General features: G+C 64.6%; 1 protein-coding gene across 2 annotated transcripts in view; it reads right to left on the reverse strand.

Annotated features, from left to right (window-relative positions):
• Window positions 1-5,126: 5,126 nt before the first annotated feature.
• Window positions 5,127-15,896, reverse strand: part of AACS (acetoacetyl-CoA synthetase) — a 33,837-nt gene continuing 23,067 nt past the window's right edge. The window contains exons 10-18 of one of the 2 annotated variants that reach the window (XM_054594308.1): window positions 15,667-15,791; window positions 12,656-12,720; window positions 12,423-12,545; window positions 11,886-11,999; window positions 11,092-11,217; window positions 9,981-10,050; window positions 9,488-9,546; window positions 8,705-8,907; window positions 5,127-6,279 (exon numbers count right to left, since the gene is read on the reverse strand). In XM_054594308.1, coding sequence (XP_054450283.1) covers window positions 6,142-6,279; window positions 8,705-8,907; window positions 9,488-9,546; window positions 9,981-10,050; window positions 11,092-11,217; window positions 11,886-11,999; window positions 12,423-12,545; window positions 12,656-12,720; window positions 15,667-15,791 — 1,023 coding nt within the window. In that variant the 3' untranslated portion in view covers window positions 5,127-6,141. The remainder of the gene's footprint in view (window positions 6,280-8,704; window positions 8,908-9,487; window positions 9,547-9,980; window positions 10,051-11,091; window positions 11,218-11,885; window positions 12,000-12,422; window positions 12,546-12,655; window positions 12,721-15,666; window positions 15,792-15,896) is intronic. The other variant, XM_054594309.1, reaches the window with a different exon arrangement.

Consider the following 15,896-nt stretch of genomic DNA (forward strand, 5'->3'; position numbering starts at 1 on the left):
CGTGGGGAGAGCTGGGCGCACAGAGCAGTGGAGAGGGGGAGGCGGCAGAGAGAGGTGGAGACAGAAAGACAGAGACAGAGAGAAGAGGAACACAGAGAGAGAGACAAAGACGGGCAGACAGAGAGAAAGAGAAAGAGTGGGACCACCTGCCATATGCCTGCTGCACGGATGTGGACACCGAGTCCCAAAACAGGAGACATGACAGCTGGCTGGGGGCCCGGCCTGCTGACCTCGTGCCCCAAAGGCTCGGGCCGGGGCGCCCGAGCGCGGCCATGTCCCTCCCCTTCTGTGCAGGGGACCCGGCTTTTCCTCTGGGGACCACAACTGAGAACGAGGCCTGGGGACCTTGAGTGAGTCCTGGATCCAGCCGTGCCTGAAACCCACCCTCGGGCTTCCCAGCCGCATTCATAAAGGCTCTCCTTGTTCCCCAGCCACATGCATTAGGTTCCTGCCCCAGAGTCCAGCCGGCTCCCTTAGCTTCAGCGGGTTTTAGGTAACGGGGTCCTGTTGAAACATGTTCACAGAACAAAGTGTCTGAGCAGGGGCCGCTGCCTGAGAGTCCACGCCTGTCTGTCCCCGCAGCCACAGCGGGGAGGTAGGCGAGGGAGCGGGGCAAGAATAGCCAGTGAGACAGCGTTGTGACTCAGCTCTGTGACAGATCTTAGAAAGTTCACTCACACTCCTACCTCTAAAATACATTCTGATAGGAACAATGACATGGCCAAAATGCAATGTTATCTTTTTCCTCGTTGATTGTCTCCTGTTGGATAAAGTGGGTCACTGCGTGTTTCAAAGCGCACATTTCCCTGAGACTCAGTAATCAATACTCAATAGAAAGCAGTGGTCAAGGGCATGGACCAGGGCCCAGCCCGCCTGGGTCTGGGCCCAGCTCCAGCGCCTCCGGGCTGCGCGACCTTGGGCACGTCGCCCGGACTCAGTGCCTCGGTTTCTTCATCTGTGAAACGGGGGAGGTGCCAGCCGTCCCGTCAGGGACCTGCCAGGAAGGTCAGGTCGGTTATGGCATGAAAACCAGCCAAGAGCGGAGGCTGCCACACACAACGTGGCATACAGTCGGCATCATCTGGACGTTGCTAGCGCCGTCCTCACACGTTTCCGCGCTTCTGACCAGGAGGGCCAGCGAGCAGACGGAGAGCCAGCCGCTTCCTCTGCGGGAAAATACGCAGCCTGATTTGAGCGTCTCGTTACAATTACATAATGCTAATTGCCGGCTTTGTGTTCCATTTGGCAACTTGTTAAAGCAATTGAACAAAATATAACTAATGAACAATTATAATGAAGTTCATAATTAGGTTCTTGAAACACTTGATAGGGAAAATATTTCAGGTGCTTCTTTTTAAAGTCATTTTTTTATCTTCAGTTACAGCTGACGTGCGACAACACTACATCCATCTGAGGCGTACAGCCCAATGACTAGGCATTATATTGCTTACCAAGTGACCGACCCGATCATCCCGTGCCCAGCCGGCACCTTCTGGCCGTGGTGAGTAGTGCTGCCGTGGACGTGGGCATCCAAACGCCGGCCTGAGTCCTTGCCTTCGATCCTCTGGGGCCTCGCCTGGGAGCGGAACGGCTGGGTCTCGTGGTGACTGTTTCCCTTTCTGGGGAACCATGAAAATCTTTCTGCAGGGGTGGCCCCATTTCACGCGCTCCACCCCCAGCAACACAAAAGGGCCCTGATACGTGCATGCCCGCGCCAAACTCAATCTTTGGCACGTGTACAAAAGCTCCCGTCGCCAGCGCGTGGGTCAAGACAGAGGACGTGCCCTGTGCCGCGGACGGCACCCTCGCGGGCCTGGGAGTTGTTGACAAGCTCCCCGGGCCCCCGGGGCCAAGAGCCGTGCCCCTCCGCCCCTCGAGGCTCTCTCTCTGGGAAGGCTGGCTGACTCCCAACCTAAAAATAAACCTCGGCTCCAAAGAGCGAATGTTAAAAATGACCTTGTCACCTTGACAGAGTGGCTAATGACGCCGCTCGGGCAGAGGCCCATCCATCAAGGGCTGCGCCTTCCGACTGGGGCCTGGGGAGCGGAGGGAGAGTCCAGGATGCAGAATGGGGTGGGGCAGAGTGGCCGCCACTGCCGTGCCCAGGCCCCCGACACCCTGGTCTCCGCCTCCGGCCCCCCCGCCCCCCGCACAGCGAGCACGAAACCCAGCAGCCAGGCAGAAGGGCTGACCTCCCCGAATCCAATTTGCAGGGTCAACCATGCAAGAACCCAGGCCTAATAGAATTGTCACATCTGCGTCGCAGCCATCAACACGAGCGTGCTGGGTCTGAACACGGGAGCAATTACGTGACGTGGACTTTGGCAAGAACCCGACGGTCCCACCGGCGGAGAGCGCGCTACCGAGGCACATTGTTTTGGAAAGAAAGAAAAGACAGAAAGCCACAAGGACACATCCATTCTGAGAGGCTGGAAAACCTCCGCTCCTCAAGACGTCCCTGAGGAAGACCGAGCTGCAGAACCCTCTGGAAAGCACCCTGTCTTAAGAGTAGAAATATCACCCTTTCCAAAACCCCCAGTTTCAATCATGCGGGAACAATGGGGCGCGCCGTTCCCGGAACATTGTCTTTTAAAGTTTCATGACACAAGAATTGATGCCCCTCCAAATCTAATTAGAGCCGAAGCACGTGACAGGGTTGGTGGCACTGCCAGAAGGACTCGGAGACCGCACGTGGCCGCTGACGCTTTCCACAGAGATACGATTTTTTAAAAAAATCAATCTAGACACTCAAGAATGACCGCCTCCCCCCCCCCCCCCCCGGGAAAAAAAAGACCACAAAATGAGATTTATTCAAAAAAGGATTCCTTCCATTCTTTTGGGAGCTCTTCCCGGGAAGAGGGTCCGTGCCGGCCAGGCGCACGTCCCGGGCCAGCTCGGCCGCGCGGGCGAGACCGCCCCGACGGCACCACGAGCGGGTGGAAGGAGCCTGGGCTCTCTGGCGACCTTGTGAGGCAAAGCCACCCAGCCCCCCGGCCAGCCCACTGTCCCCAGGGCTGTTACAAGAGAAAACTCTTTCCCAGCTGAGCCGGATCTGGGGGTGTTCGTGACGGCGGCCCAGCCTGCGCCCCAGGGACTGCACCCACACTCCTGTGAGCCACGGCCCCTCTGCAGGCTGGGCCCGGGGGCCGGGAGCGTCGTCCCGTGAGGCGCTCGCCTGGGGCACCTGAAGACCCGAGGGAAGGGTCCCCTTCATCCCGTGGGGCCCCAGGGGGGCTAGGAGGTTGAGGAGATACTTCTCCCAAGACGTGGCAGGTTTGGGGCCTCTGCCAAGGGCTCAGTGTCCAGATGAACGAGCAAACCCGGGGGCTTCCAGGGTTCAGAGGGCAGGGGGCGGGCCAGCTGACAGGGCTGCAGGAGGAACTGAAAGCCGGCCCGAGCAGCTGCGCGAACGGAAGGCGGCGAGGCCAGGCTCAGCCACCCGACTCCATCCGGTGCTTCCTTAGGGGGGGCTGCCAGGCCAGAAGTGGGGGACGGGCCATGCAGGGGGGAAGGAGCCCTCCAGCCTCATGGAGGTTCCTGGAGGGAGGAAGGCAGGCGCTGAGGAGGAACGGCTCGCGGGGCCTGCAGGGCAGTGGGGAGGAGCGGGACCACGGAATCACAGTGGCCTGTCCGGCTGAACCGCAGACCCACAGCAGCCTGAAGCGGCTGGGGTCGTGCACGGCAGGCACCGCAGAGAGGGAGAGGCAGCTGGCCGCGGGGGCGCGGGGGGCGCTCTCTAAGCGTGATGCTGAGGCCGGGGCGTGCGGGTGGCTCTGGCTCCCCACCATCTGCTTCCCATTAATGAAGCTGTCCCACGTGCCTTATTAATAAGGACGTGCGGGCTCAGCCGGCGTAGACAACTTGCCGAACTAAAGGGCACGGCGAGTGAGCCTTAACAGCTCCTCGGTCACCGTGGGCAGGTCCCAGGCCTGACCCGAGCCCCGGCGAGAGGGCCGGCAGGCCAGTCGGCCAGCCACGTGGCGGGGTGAGCCCAGGCTGGGGCACGGTCAGCTTCCAGGGCTCTTCCTGCTCAAGGCTCATACGTCCCTGACAACCACGCTGGCCCCCTGAGGGTGTCCACGTCCCAACACCCAGAACCTGTGAAAATGTTAGCTGGGAAATTTACAGCGGCAGATGAGACTAAACTTACTGGCCTGTAGATGGTAAAACAAGGGCGATTAACCCGGATTCTTCATGTGGGCCTGTGTCATCATGGGGTCCTAGTACGCGGACAGGGCGGGAGGGCCAGACACCGCAGGGTGGGGTAAGGAGCCAGCAGCCGGGACGCAGGCGGCTGGAAAAGGCAGGGAGCCGTTTCTCCGCAAGGACCTCCAGGAGGCACGCAGCCCTGGCGACGCCTGGGTCGTAGCCCAGTGAGACCAAGCCCAGCAGCTTCCGACTTCCAGAACTGTTGACAATGTGTGTCGTTTCAGGCCGCTACGTTTGTGGTGTTTTGTTCCAGCAGCAGCAAGAGACTAATATAAAAAGGGAGTAAGTGCTGTTTTAAGTACTGCCAGACCCCTTTGCAGCGAGGGGTGCCATGTGGCCCGCTCTGGCCATGATGCAGAAGCACACGGGCACTGAGTGGGGTTTCCTGGAAAGCCATTGTTCTGCTGACAAAAAAGGTAGGGGGCTTCTGTCCTCCCATCCAGCTCTTCTGCCAGGAACACACCGACAGCCAGAAGGCAGAGAAGGCTGGACACCGTGGCACCAGCCCTGGGACAGCAGCCAGCCTCCAGCGTCCTGGGATGGGAGAAGAACCAGCCCTACTGGGACTTGCAGCCGGACATGACCCAAGGGACACGTGGCTCTTGCAATGACAAGAGTTGTTGCCCAGACGCCAGCCCAGAGCCGCAGGGGGGCCCAGGTGAAGACATTATCACCTTCTGGGGTGTGGCTTCCCACTGAGAAGCATTCTGGGTCACTAGGTCACGAGGGACCCAGGAAATGTCCCAAACATTTGGACCAACCATCTGGCCCAGAGCATGGCTCCCAGCTGTCCCACCAGCACAACCAGCTTCCTGCCTGTGGTACCGGTCACCCCTTCAGAGAAAAAATGCAAGCACACTGAACATGGAGTATGTGCACATACACATATACATTTATTTATTACATTAATTTCCTCATGGCAATTTCCCCCATGTATTTTTATAATCCGGAAGAGATTCAAAATAGGATTTCATTGTGCTCCATTTTAAAAAATACAAAAACGACCATTAGGGTTATAGGAATACGCTGACCTGAAGAGAACATACAAACCACCTGGCTCTCACACCCGGGACGTGATTGGCAGGCACCATGACACCTTGCACAGGCGCGGAGCCCTCGTGTGGAGAAGCTCTGTCTGTCAGGGTCCGCTGCCGGGGGCGGGGGGTGGCCCGCGTCCCCGGGAGCAGCACCGCCCACAGGCTGGACATTCAGTTCTCCACACACCCACACACCAGACAACTCACAGTAGATTGTTAAGCCAGTCGAAGTCCACGAAGCGCAGGGCCCTGTGGGAGCAGGGAACCCACGCACCCCCGCAAGCGCCCCTGCCGTTCTCCAGGCAGCGCTGGCCATCTGTCTGGGCTGACACACAGTTCCCCCGGGAACGGCACATGTCCCGGCCGTCACAGGATGCACGGCGGCGGGGGAAGTCATGCTGGGCCACACTCGGTGACAAGTGCCGAGCAAGGGAAGACGGAGGGACCCGGAAGGACAACGGCCGGAGCCGGAGACCAGAGCCCAGGGAGGAACCAACCTGCGCCCCAGCGGTGTGGAGTGGACCCAGAGGGAGGCCGAGGGCAAGGCAGCTCCGCAGGGGTGCGCTGGCGGCAGAGGCCCGGCAGCGCCCCACGCGTGACCGCGCGCCTGGCTGGACTGTGCACACAGGCAACGGGCAGCCCCTCCGGCGCGCACGCCAGGGCACACGTGCAAGGACGCGCTCGCACGCACTGCCACCCCTCCCCCACGTGCCCTGTCAGCCTCCAGGCGAGGATGGCGTGCTGCGTGCGGCACCCCGGGCACCCCCACACGGACCACAGACTCTCCCCAAGCCCACAGACGCGGGGCAACCCCCCTGAAGAGAGCTGCGGAGTCTCGGCAACTCCCTGGACACAAGCACTAGGGCGCGGACACGCGTGGCTGGGAGGCGCGGGGTCAGAAGCCCTGCAGCTCGGGGATGCGCCAGTACAAATCCAGGGTCTCGGGGTTCGCGAAGGCCCCGCGGTACTCCACGGCCTTCCCGGCGATCATCTGCTGCACGGCCACTTCCACCTTCTTGCCGGTGAGGGTGTACTGTCGGGGGGGAGAAGATACAGAAACAGTTTACCTGGCGGGGAAGGCGCACAGGGACCGGCCGGCCTCCGCCCCCAGTCCCGCGCCCACCTGCGGCCGCGGAGGCGCAGACAGCCTGCCACCAGGGCCAGCAGATGAGCCTTCCGCCACCATGGCTGGGGCCTGGGGGTCGGCTCCTGGCCTGAGCCTCTTCCTCAAACGCAAAATGGGAGCGAGGGCGCCTCCCCGAGGCTGGGAGGGAGGGAGCACAGCTCCCAGGAGGGCCTCGCGGTGTGTTCTGTTCTCACCTCACTGTTTATGGTTATCCGATTACACTCCATGGTATTATAAGGACTAGCTATGGCTTCGTCACCGATGGCAACCAGAGACTGAGCTTCACCCAGAACCCCACCAAGCTCTTGCAAAGTGTTCTCCCCAGGGGCGTGCATCTGAGCGGCGGGGGCGTGACTTTCCCTCGTCACCCGTGGGCATGTCACCTGTGGGCTTTATCTGGGATCCCAAAAGCACTGGTGTGGTTAGGTACCAGGAAGCTTCTAGAAAAACAGAGCCCTTTAAAAAAGCCACTGGAACCCTGATCTCTTCTCACCCGCAACATAAATATATTTTTTAACCTGTAGGGTGATGAAAGCTCACTTGTTTGAAAAATTCAGTCAAAGCATGAGCTAGTTAAGGACCTGCACGCTGGCTTCCGAGGGGCCGCCTGTCACTGCCGCGCCCTCAGCCTGTCGCCGGGACTGTCGCCGGGACAGCAAGCGTCTCAGGTGCTCTAAGTGTGTCTAAGCTTCACACAGGGGCTCCAGGGGAGCCGATAACTCGCATCTTCTGTCAATGGACAAAACAAACGCATGATGTCTCAGAGGAAACGCTGATACTGTCTCCTCCGGGGAGCGGGGCTGGGGAGAGGCAGGAGCTCCCGGGAGGGAGTCGGGGGGCCGGGCAGCTAAACTGGGAGCCAGGACAAGGACGCGCTGGGTCAGGGCAATCGTGTGAGCCTGGCGACGCCTCAGGTGCCTGGAGCCCATCCCCCTCCTCTGTGACCCACTCCAGGTCCCTGTGGCTGGGCCGGACCCTCCCCAGCTCCGTGACACACAGAGCAAGTCCCCTCCTAAATGCTCCCCCATCGCAGACCACGGCGGTCTGAAAACGCCTGAAAAATTCCCGGTAACCCTCAGCATGACTTCTGTCCCCAGCTGGAGAGAGGACAGCTCAGAGCTGACGGGGCCCCCGTGAACTGAGGACGGCGAGGCAGAGGACGGAGGCCGAGGCTGGGGCGCGTCTCTCTCGGAAGCCGTCCCGCGTTCCCATATGCGGGTGCACTCTGGACGCGGCCACGCTGCCGGGAGGGGAGCCGGGCTCTCTCAGGGAAGCCCAGAGCGCAAAACCAGAGTCCAGTCCCCCAGCTGCACCCGCCGGCTGCAGGCAGGGCCGCCTCACTCAAGGACGCCGGGACTCCGTCGGGAAAGACAGGAAGGGCCACGGGCTCCAGCGGCTCCTCTCCCGAGAGCCCGCGTCTCCACAGAGTCGCCAAGGGTCAACCAAGGGAGAAAGAAGCGTGTGGGCACTGTCCAAAAGCAGCGAGCATGCAGCCGGGGAGCAGGGCCCCCGTGAGCACCGGCGCACCGTGGGCCCGCGGGGAGCCGCCCCTGCACCCCCGCCCCCCAGGATGGGTTCTGAAGGCATCACTAGGACCTCAAGGCGGAGACAACCACCTCAGTGGCTCTAGGAGTCAAGGGCAGCGCGTCCCTCGGTGTCTCCCGAGAGCCACGTCTCGGGTCAGGCCTGCCTCGAGTGGCACCTTCCGCCTGCCAGCCCGGGAGCAGCCACTCTGCAGGCTGGGGGGCAGCCTGGCTCATCTGTGCGTTTGGAGGACTGCTGAGCGCACCTGCGCACACACACGCGCACAACACTTTCTTCTCTCAGCGGACAGGTCGCTGTCTTGTGCACAGCGCAGGTAACAGCTGCGATGCCCCTGGGCCCTCCTCCCCCACCCCGGGCCTGAGCAAAGCACGCAGGCGGCCTGGCTCTCAGGGCCTCTGCGCAGGCCCAGGCCTTTCTGTAGGCGGAGCGTAAAGTGAAAAGGCAAGCAGCCGCCCACTGCACCCCAGCGGCTCTGTAAAAAGTTAGAATTAATTTCCTCATTAACAATTTAGAGAACACACCTCAGCGGCATCAGGGAGATGCCAGGGGGCCATGCAGGGCCGGGCCTGCTCACCCTCTGAACGGCAGCGGGAAGCGCTGCAAATTGTGATGTAGGAAGGGTCTTTACAAAAGTGATGGCAGGAAAGAGAAAAAGGACCTGTTGCCAGGCAACGGGGACACACTCTGTATGAAGCCTGAGCACGCCTGCAGCGTGCATGCTAGAGCGCAGGGCTGCGGGGAGATGCTGCTGCCGGGGGCGGGCGGGAGAGCCCACGGGCGGCCATACCGGGATGCCCTTGGTCTCCAGGATGATGCTGGGCACGTGCCGGGCCGAGAGGCCGACGCGGATGGCGTCTTGGATGCGCCTCACCAGGTCCGGCTGGAAGCTGTGCCCGGGGGCCATCTTCAGGAAGAGGACTACCCTCTCCTCTCTGTCCTTGTTGTGCTGGGGGACACAGAGGCTGTCCATCACCTCCTCGAAGCCTTCCACTGTGGAAACAGGGGACACGTGCTCCAGCTGTTTGGCCGCGGCCGTCTGGCCCAGAGGGACGGAGGGGGAACCCGTCACTGCTCCCGCCTCCTGGGACGAGCGCGTGCGGGGGGGGGGGCGGCCCCCAGTGCGGGGACAGAGAGCTTCGCTTGAGCTGCATGTTTTGCAAGGAGGCCACATGCAGCCCTTCCTGTGCCAATCGACTAAAAATCCGAATGGAAGCACGAGCCCGCGGCAGGGCCGGTGGGAAGGGCAAAGGCTGGGAGGGAGCCGACACCCCCACCAGGTGGCACCGCCAGCCTGGCAGAGCTCACCGTGAGCAGGTGACGGGACAGGGACGGGGACTGGCCATGTGGCCTTAAGGTCCCCTCCTGGGGTTTCATGAGCTGTAAGCAATGCGGACGAGGCGTGTCCGGTAAAGGACGCACTCATAAACGTCCGCCTCACGGCAGGAGGCAGAGGGGCCAGCTTCTGCCAAGAGGTGAGACGTTTGGAAAGCAGGTCCCTGGGCTCCCGCCAGGGCGCCCCTTCCTCCCCGGATGACGTGACAATAACCCGGGAGAAAGGGGAACCGCGTACCGATGTTATAGATTTCCGAGCTGCCGAACCGCACTCCATTGGGGTTGAGCGTGCCGTCGCTGGAAAGAGAGACCAGGCCATGAACTCGTGGCGGCTCGCCCCCTTTCCGCATGGCGACACCGGGACCAGCCCAGGAAGGCTGGCATCCCCATGCCTGATCCCCGCCAGCCACCCCTCTTTCTCTCTCTGAACTCAAGGCCAGAGATCAGGGCGGCGCCCTCCACATGGGCACACCCGCCACCTCACGGCACCTTCCCCCCGCGCACGGGTCCTCCCTGCCCCCTGTGCCGTGGGCCCCGAGACCCACGAACCCCGACCCCATCCCGGAAGAGCTGTTGCCCCTGTCGACGGTCACCGGCTGTGCCTTTCAACTGGACCTCCCCTCATGCCCCAGCCCCGTCTGGGGCACAAAAACGTGAAAGAGGCCGCGGGAAACTGATGCAGGAAGTGCCTCCGGGAGGGGACCAGGGCAGCGAAGCCCCACGGGCCTCACCTCCGGCCCAGCAAGACGATGCCCCCGGTCTTGGGGTTGATCCTGCAGTAGTCGCCTTGCACCCAGACACCTGCAGGGGCAGAAGTGCGTGGTCACCCGGGGGACAGGGCCCTGGCGGGGCCCATGGCAGGCACGACAGCGGCAGGGCGCCCAGCAGTTTGGTGACACGAACGTGGCAGCCGACCACGCGGTTTGGGCGGGGCCTAGCGGAGCCAGCCGGTCCCACCCCGAGGGTCCGGCACCTGCGCGGCCGCCGCACGCCTGCTCCACGAGCGCCCGCGTTCTGGAAATGCGCCTCCTGCGGGCCCCACTGGGCCAGGGGGACACAGAGGGTGGGGCCACTCCCGCGGGGCAGAGGGGAAGTGGGGGTCTGGGGGCCCGTGGGAGCTTTGGGGGAGGGCCCTCTGAGTGATGGCGGACGGGGGGGGGGGGGCCGGGGCGGGGGAAGGAAAGGCCCCAGGGCCTCAGGAAGAGGTACGTTCCACCGCGCAGGTCACCGGCCATATCCTGGCTCTGCACGTGGGGCTCATGCACAATCACGTGCAGCTTCCAGAGGGCGCGGGCACAGGCCCTGGCAGGAGCCCCCTGGGGCAGAGCCCACAGAGCCGCCGACTCGGGGTAGCGGCCACGCCTCATACTTGCTCCCAGGAAGAGGGCGGGGGCTGGGTCAGAGCTTTAAAGCAAGGTGCCCAGGGGGTCTGTCCGGGGAGGGACGGACCCGGCTGGGGGCCGGTCCCCCGCAAAAGCGTTCTTCCCCCAACTGAGCGACTTCCATGGAGACTGAGTGAAGGGCTGTGGGGCAGAAAGGCAGGGTCCCAGCCAGGCCCCTCGCTCTGCCAGGCAGACGGGGAATGGGGTTCGGTTCCACCACGGGGCCAAGGCGCTCTGGGCAAGATGCAACTAAAGCCAGATCGCGGCTTCCAGCCAAAGTGGCGAGGTGCCGACCCGAAGGTCACGCCACCCCACGGGCGGAAGGAGCTGTGCGGGCCGCTCCGGGCTTCGGCAGGGGTCGGCACCGGACGCGGGAGGCCCGCCCGGCCCGGCCCGGCCTGGCCCGGCCCGGCCTGGGGGGCTCAGGGGGCTCGGGCGGCTCGGTCTGCACCCCACACACCTGGGAACTTGGAGAAGTAGGCCTTCCTGTACTTGCTGCCATTCTCATCGTTCCAGAAATGGGTGGGCTGGGAGGGGAAGGGCCTGGTGCACACCAGCTCGCCGCTCTCTCCCCACACGGCCTTCCCTGGTTTGGGGGGATTCAGAGGTGGGCGGGCAGCACACGGCCACCTCCCGGCGCGGCGCCCCCCCCCCCCAGCTTCGGTCTTTCCCTCTTCCTCCCGTCAGCGGGGCGCCTCACCGCCCCCTTCACGTCCCATTGGGCGAGGGTCACAGCAGCGGCAGGACAACACGGCAAGTCCCTGAAGGGGCCCTGTCCAAATGCCGCGCACCAGGTCAGTTGGCGCCGGAGACCCAAACAGGCTTTGCTGATTCATGGCCAATGGCCGCGACCAACTAGGAAGCCAAAGCCTGTCCTGAGGCAGCAGAGGGGCCCACCAGCTGCCCTCTGGGTCCCCAGCCAGGGACAGGTGGCAGGCGAGCAAGGCCACGGGGCCGCCTCCTCAGCATGTAAAGGCTCGGGTGCTGGGGTCGGGGGGATGGGGGAAGAGCAGCTGCCCACCCGCTTCTCCTGAGCTCCCAGCTCCACCTGTGCCCCGCCCGACACCTCCTTCTCGGGTGGGCGGGCCAAAGGGGCCGGGGCTGGGGAGCCCCGGGGCTGTTAAACCAGCACCGAGGGACGTGGGTCTGCAAGCGGCAGGGGCGCAGACACCGACCGAGCAAGGGCGCACGCCCACGTCTTCCCGGTGGCCGCTCACAGCGAGTCGCGCACAGAGACGGGCCGGGGCAGCGCACCTCCCTCGTCCCAGGCCTCCACGGCCATGGCCAGGTTCCGGGCCTGGATCTCGCCCTTGTGCACGGGGAGGGTGGGGTTCTGGCCCACGAAGCAGGAGATGATGTCGGTGCCGCCTGTGACGATGGCAGGAGGAGACGCAGAGCTCAGAACGCGAGGCAGACCGCTCCTGTTTTATGAGTGAGCGAGGGGGAGAAAGGCCCCACAGGACAGGCAGCCACTGAACTTTCAGGGAAACCCAGCGGATTCCAGGAGGAAGGGGGGGCACGGCTTAGACGCGGGCGCGAGCCCCGCCTCCCACGTCCCAGTGACGTTTTCTGCCCGAGGCCCCTGCTGGAGGGGAAACTAAAGCAACGGGCTCCGGCGGCCACACTGTTGGTCAAGACTCAGGTTCCCGGAAATGGACGCTTCGCCCACTTGCCCCACGCACGGGCACTGCGGGGTCAGAGCGTGCGCACGTGCGTGGGGCAGCCCGGTTGCGTCCCCACCTCCGCGGAGCCCGCAGGACGCTGGCCGGCGCCCGCACGCGCTGGCCGTACCTGAGATGGAGCCCAGGAGGACGCTGCTCTTGACACACCGGTACACGTAGTCGTAGCTCTGGGTCTTCAGTGGGGAGCCGGTGGACAGCAGTGTGTGCAGCGTCTGCAGGCTGTGGGTTTCCCCTGCGGCCAAGGATCAGAAGGGTTAAACCCCGCCTGGCGCCTTCGGGAGGCTGCGGGCAGGGCAGGTGGCCTGGGACCAGGCACTGGGGCGCTGTGGCGGGCGCACTCACTGGGCCTCATGTTCCTCTCCTCGATCACAGACAGCCACTTGGCACTCGTGCCGAACACGGTGATGCTGGGGGCACAGCAGGGAGAGAAGTCACTGGAAACTCTTCAAGGCTCTTTCCGGAGTGAGTGGCTCACTCCTGATACACGTGCCCCCCTTTTCTGGGCCGAGACAATGCTTCACGTTCGGTTGATGGGGAGCCCCGCCCCTGAGCCCACGGGCACCCAGCACGCCGAGCACGGGCTCCTTGCACAGCGGGCTCGGTTTCACGCGGCCGTTTCCACGTGGGCCTGCCAGCTCCCCCGCCGCAGGCTGCTCCCTCTTGTGAGACCAAGGAGGCCGAGATGTCGAGAGCCCTTGGCTCCGGACCCCGTGCACTCCTCTTCCGGTGAAGCGGGTGGCGGAGGGCCTTGGGGAAGACAGGTGCCGTCCTTGGGAAGCGTGGCCGGCCCGGTTTCTCAAACGTGCTCGCGTTCCCACAACACGCAATGCTCGAGCACTCGGCATGACAGCCCCCGCCCCAGGCGGCCCTCAGAGAGCGGTGGGCGCAGCGAGCGTGACTCCCTGTGTTCTCTAGGGGAGAGCGCTGCTTAGGGGTCTGTCTGCCTCCTCGAGGCAGCCTCACCGGGGACACCGCCTTCCGAAGGCAGGCGAGAAGGGTCTCTACTGAGGGCCCGTGGAGGCTGGAGAGCCCCGCCCCGCCCCGCCCCTCGGCGCAGAGATATGTGTAACCCTAACCCCGGCCCGTTGGCCGCAGAGTCCACGCAAGGCGGGGGCCCCCAAGGCGGCTGCTGCCTTAACCTCTTTGCTTCACAGGGACCACCTGCCTCCAGAGCCACCAATCAAGCCTCAGGCACCCCTGGGCGCCGGGCCCTCCAGACGGCTGCCCCAGGAGAGGGGGCGTGGGGAGCAGCAGCAGACATGCTCCTGCAGCGCCCCCCCACGTTGGTTTCGTAAACTCAAGACAGCCTGCACTAGTCCAAGGTCACCTCCGGAGTCTCAGGCGTCACCCCGTAGGAGTGTTCCCATTTTCCCAGGAGACCAGGGCCGAGAGCAGTGCCCCCACAGCCACGGCCACGGAGGCCTCTGGGCACCAGCCACGGCACACGGCGCTCAGACTCCGCGCTCTCGTCCCCGGAAGCGGGCGCTCCGTGAGCCTGCCGCGCGCCCAGCCACAGGAGCGCCCCACGAGCCGTGGCCTCGGCCCTACAGGGGCCTCTGCAGCTGGGGCCGGCGGGGCTGTCTCACCCCCACGCGGCCCGCGAGCGCGGGGGCAGCTCGGGCTGCCTGACTTGAGCGGGCGCCACTGGGAATCGCCCCACGGGGCACGAGGCCGCTTCTCAGCTGAGGAAGCATCGGGGCTCCGCGCCGCCCGCCAGAGCCCGCGGTGGGCAGCGTGCAGACGGCCCCGGCCACGGACAGCTCCTCCGAGGCCGCCCTCCAGCGGCCGGCGCCCTCCCCCGCACCCTGCCTCAGGGGAGCGAAGCCGAGCTTAAAACCATGAAGCAGACCCTGCCGCTCCCAACACATGTTCCAGGGCTGCCTGGCTTTTCGCAGAAAAGAAACGCACCTCCGGCCCAACCTGAAATCCCACGGGTCTGCCTGCTGCCCCGGCCCCAAGTCGCCTCTTCCGAGTCGGGCCACCAGGGCCCCTCCCAGCTTCCCCAGCACAGCCACCCTGGTCCCCCCGGGCCTTGGCACGAGCCCATCCCCCAGGCCTCACCGCTCAGGCCCCAGCCCCAGCGCCGTTGCCCCGCAGGGGCCTCCCTGACCCCAGGTCTGCGATGGCACCGCTTACCCCCCGCCACCTGCGTGCCAGCCCCACGAGGACAGAGGCCCGCTCGTCACGGCCAGGCGCAGAGCGGACCCCCAGGCATCTGCGGGGTGCGGCCGTGACACCGGCAAGGGCAGCCCGGCGAGCTCACTGCGGAGGCCGGGCCGGCTCGCCCGTCGCGAAGCCCCACCCGGACCGCCCCCGACAGCGCGCGCCTGCACGGCGGCCGCGGCTCGGGCCGACACGGTGCCTGCCATGGCCGCTACTGGCAGAGCCTGGGCAAGGTGTCCCAGGGACCTGACCCCCACCCGGAGCTCAAGTCTCCCTGGCCACACGCTCCCTCGCACCCCACACACGCGCACGCACACTGCCACATGCACAGGCGTGTATGCTCTTAGTCGCTTGCACACACGTGCACGTGCACACACAAAGCCGGGGGTCCCTGGGGCCCCTCGTCCTCCCAGGTCCCCAGCACCACGCCCCAGGGACAGGCTGTCCTCCCCGCCGTCTCCCTGACACACTCGCTCTCACCAGAAGTGCCAGCTGGCTTGCGGGCGTCAGGGGACAGACCTCAGAGCCCCCCCGCGTTCCCAGGGGTCCGACTGCCCTTTTGCTGGAAACGACCTCGTTAGCAAAGGCCCCCCCCCCCCGGCCGATACCAGGAGCCGGATGTCAGGCTTTACCTGTTTTCCAGGCTGGGCAAAGTTGTATTTAAATTATTAATGGCCAAGGGTTGAAAAAGGTTGGAGGCCCCACCATGTGCCCACCATGCATGGACTCAAACGTCATGTAATGAGAACGTCGCGGAGCGCGACTGACGTCCAGGTCCTCCTTCCCCAAAACGCGACCTTTAGGTCAGCGGCAACCAGAACCGTTCGCTGGGATGACTAATTCCTCAGCAAAGGAATCCCTGAGTCTGACGGTTTCCGGCGATGACGAGGATGAGGCTGGGGGGCGGGGGGTGCGCCTCCCCCTCCCCCTTCCACAGGTTCCAGCAGGGCCAGCGGCACCCCTTGCAGCCGGCCCCTGCCTCCTCAGCGCCCCCACGAGCCGCCCGGTCCAGGCCAGCCAGGCGGCGGGGGCGCAAGGGCAGGATGCCCGCCCCGGGGCCGTTGGGAGGGTCCCAGGGCGCCGTGGAGACCGCCAGCCGGCAGGAGGGGCCGCTAGCGACAGGCCGGGCTCTCCTGCGGGCCCCCAGCGCAGAGGGGAAGCGGGCAGGGAGCCCCGACGCAGGCACCTACCCGATCCTGTCGACCAGGTCCCAGAGCACGCTGGGCGTGGGCCCCAGGGCGCAGCCGTCGTACAGGACCACAGCCGCGCCCGTGGCCAGCACAGACACCATCCAGTTCCACATCATCCAGCCGACCTGGAGCAGACAGAGGGGCGAGCAGGGCGTCACCGAGCGCTGGGCCACTCCCCGCAGGTCACGCAGCACCCACGCCCCACAGAACCACCCACCCCTGAGCCAGCG

The sequence above is a fragment of the Pteronotus mesoamericanus genome, unplaced genomic scaffold (genome assembly GCF_021234165.1).
Source record: "Pteronotus mesoamericanus isolate MK-2021 breed Mesoamerican mustached bat unplaced genomic scaffold, CSHL_Meso_final scaffold_507, whole genome shotgun sequence".
Taxonomy (NCBI): Eukaryota; Metazoa; Chordata; class Mammalia; order Chiroptera; family Mormoopidae; genus Pteronotus; species Pteronotus mesoamericanus.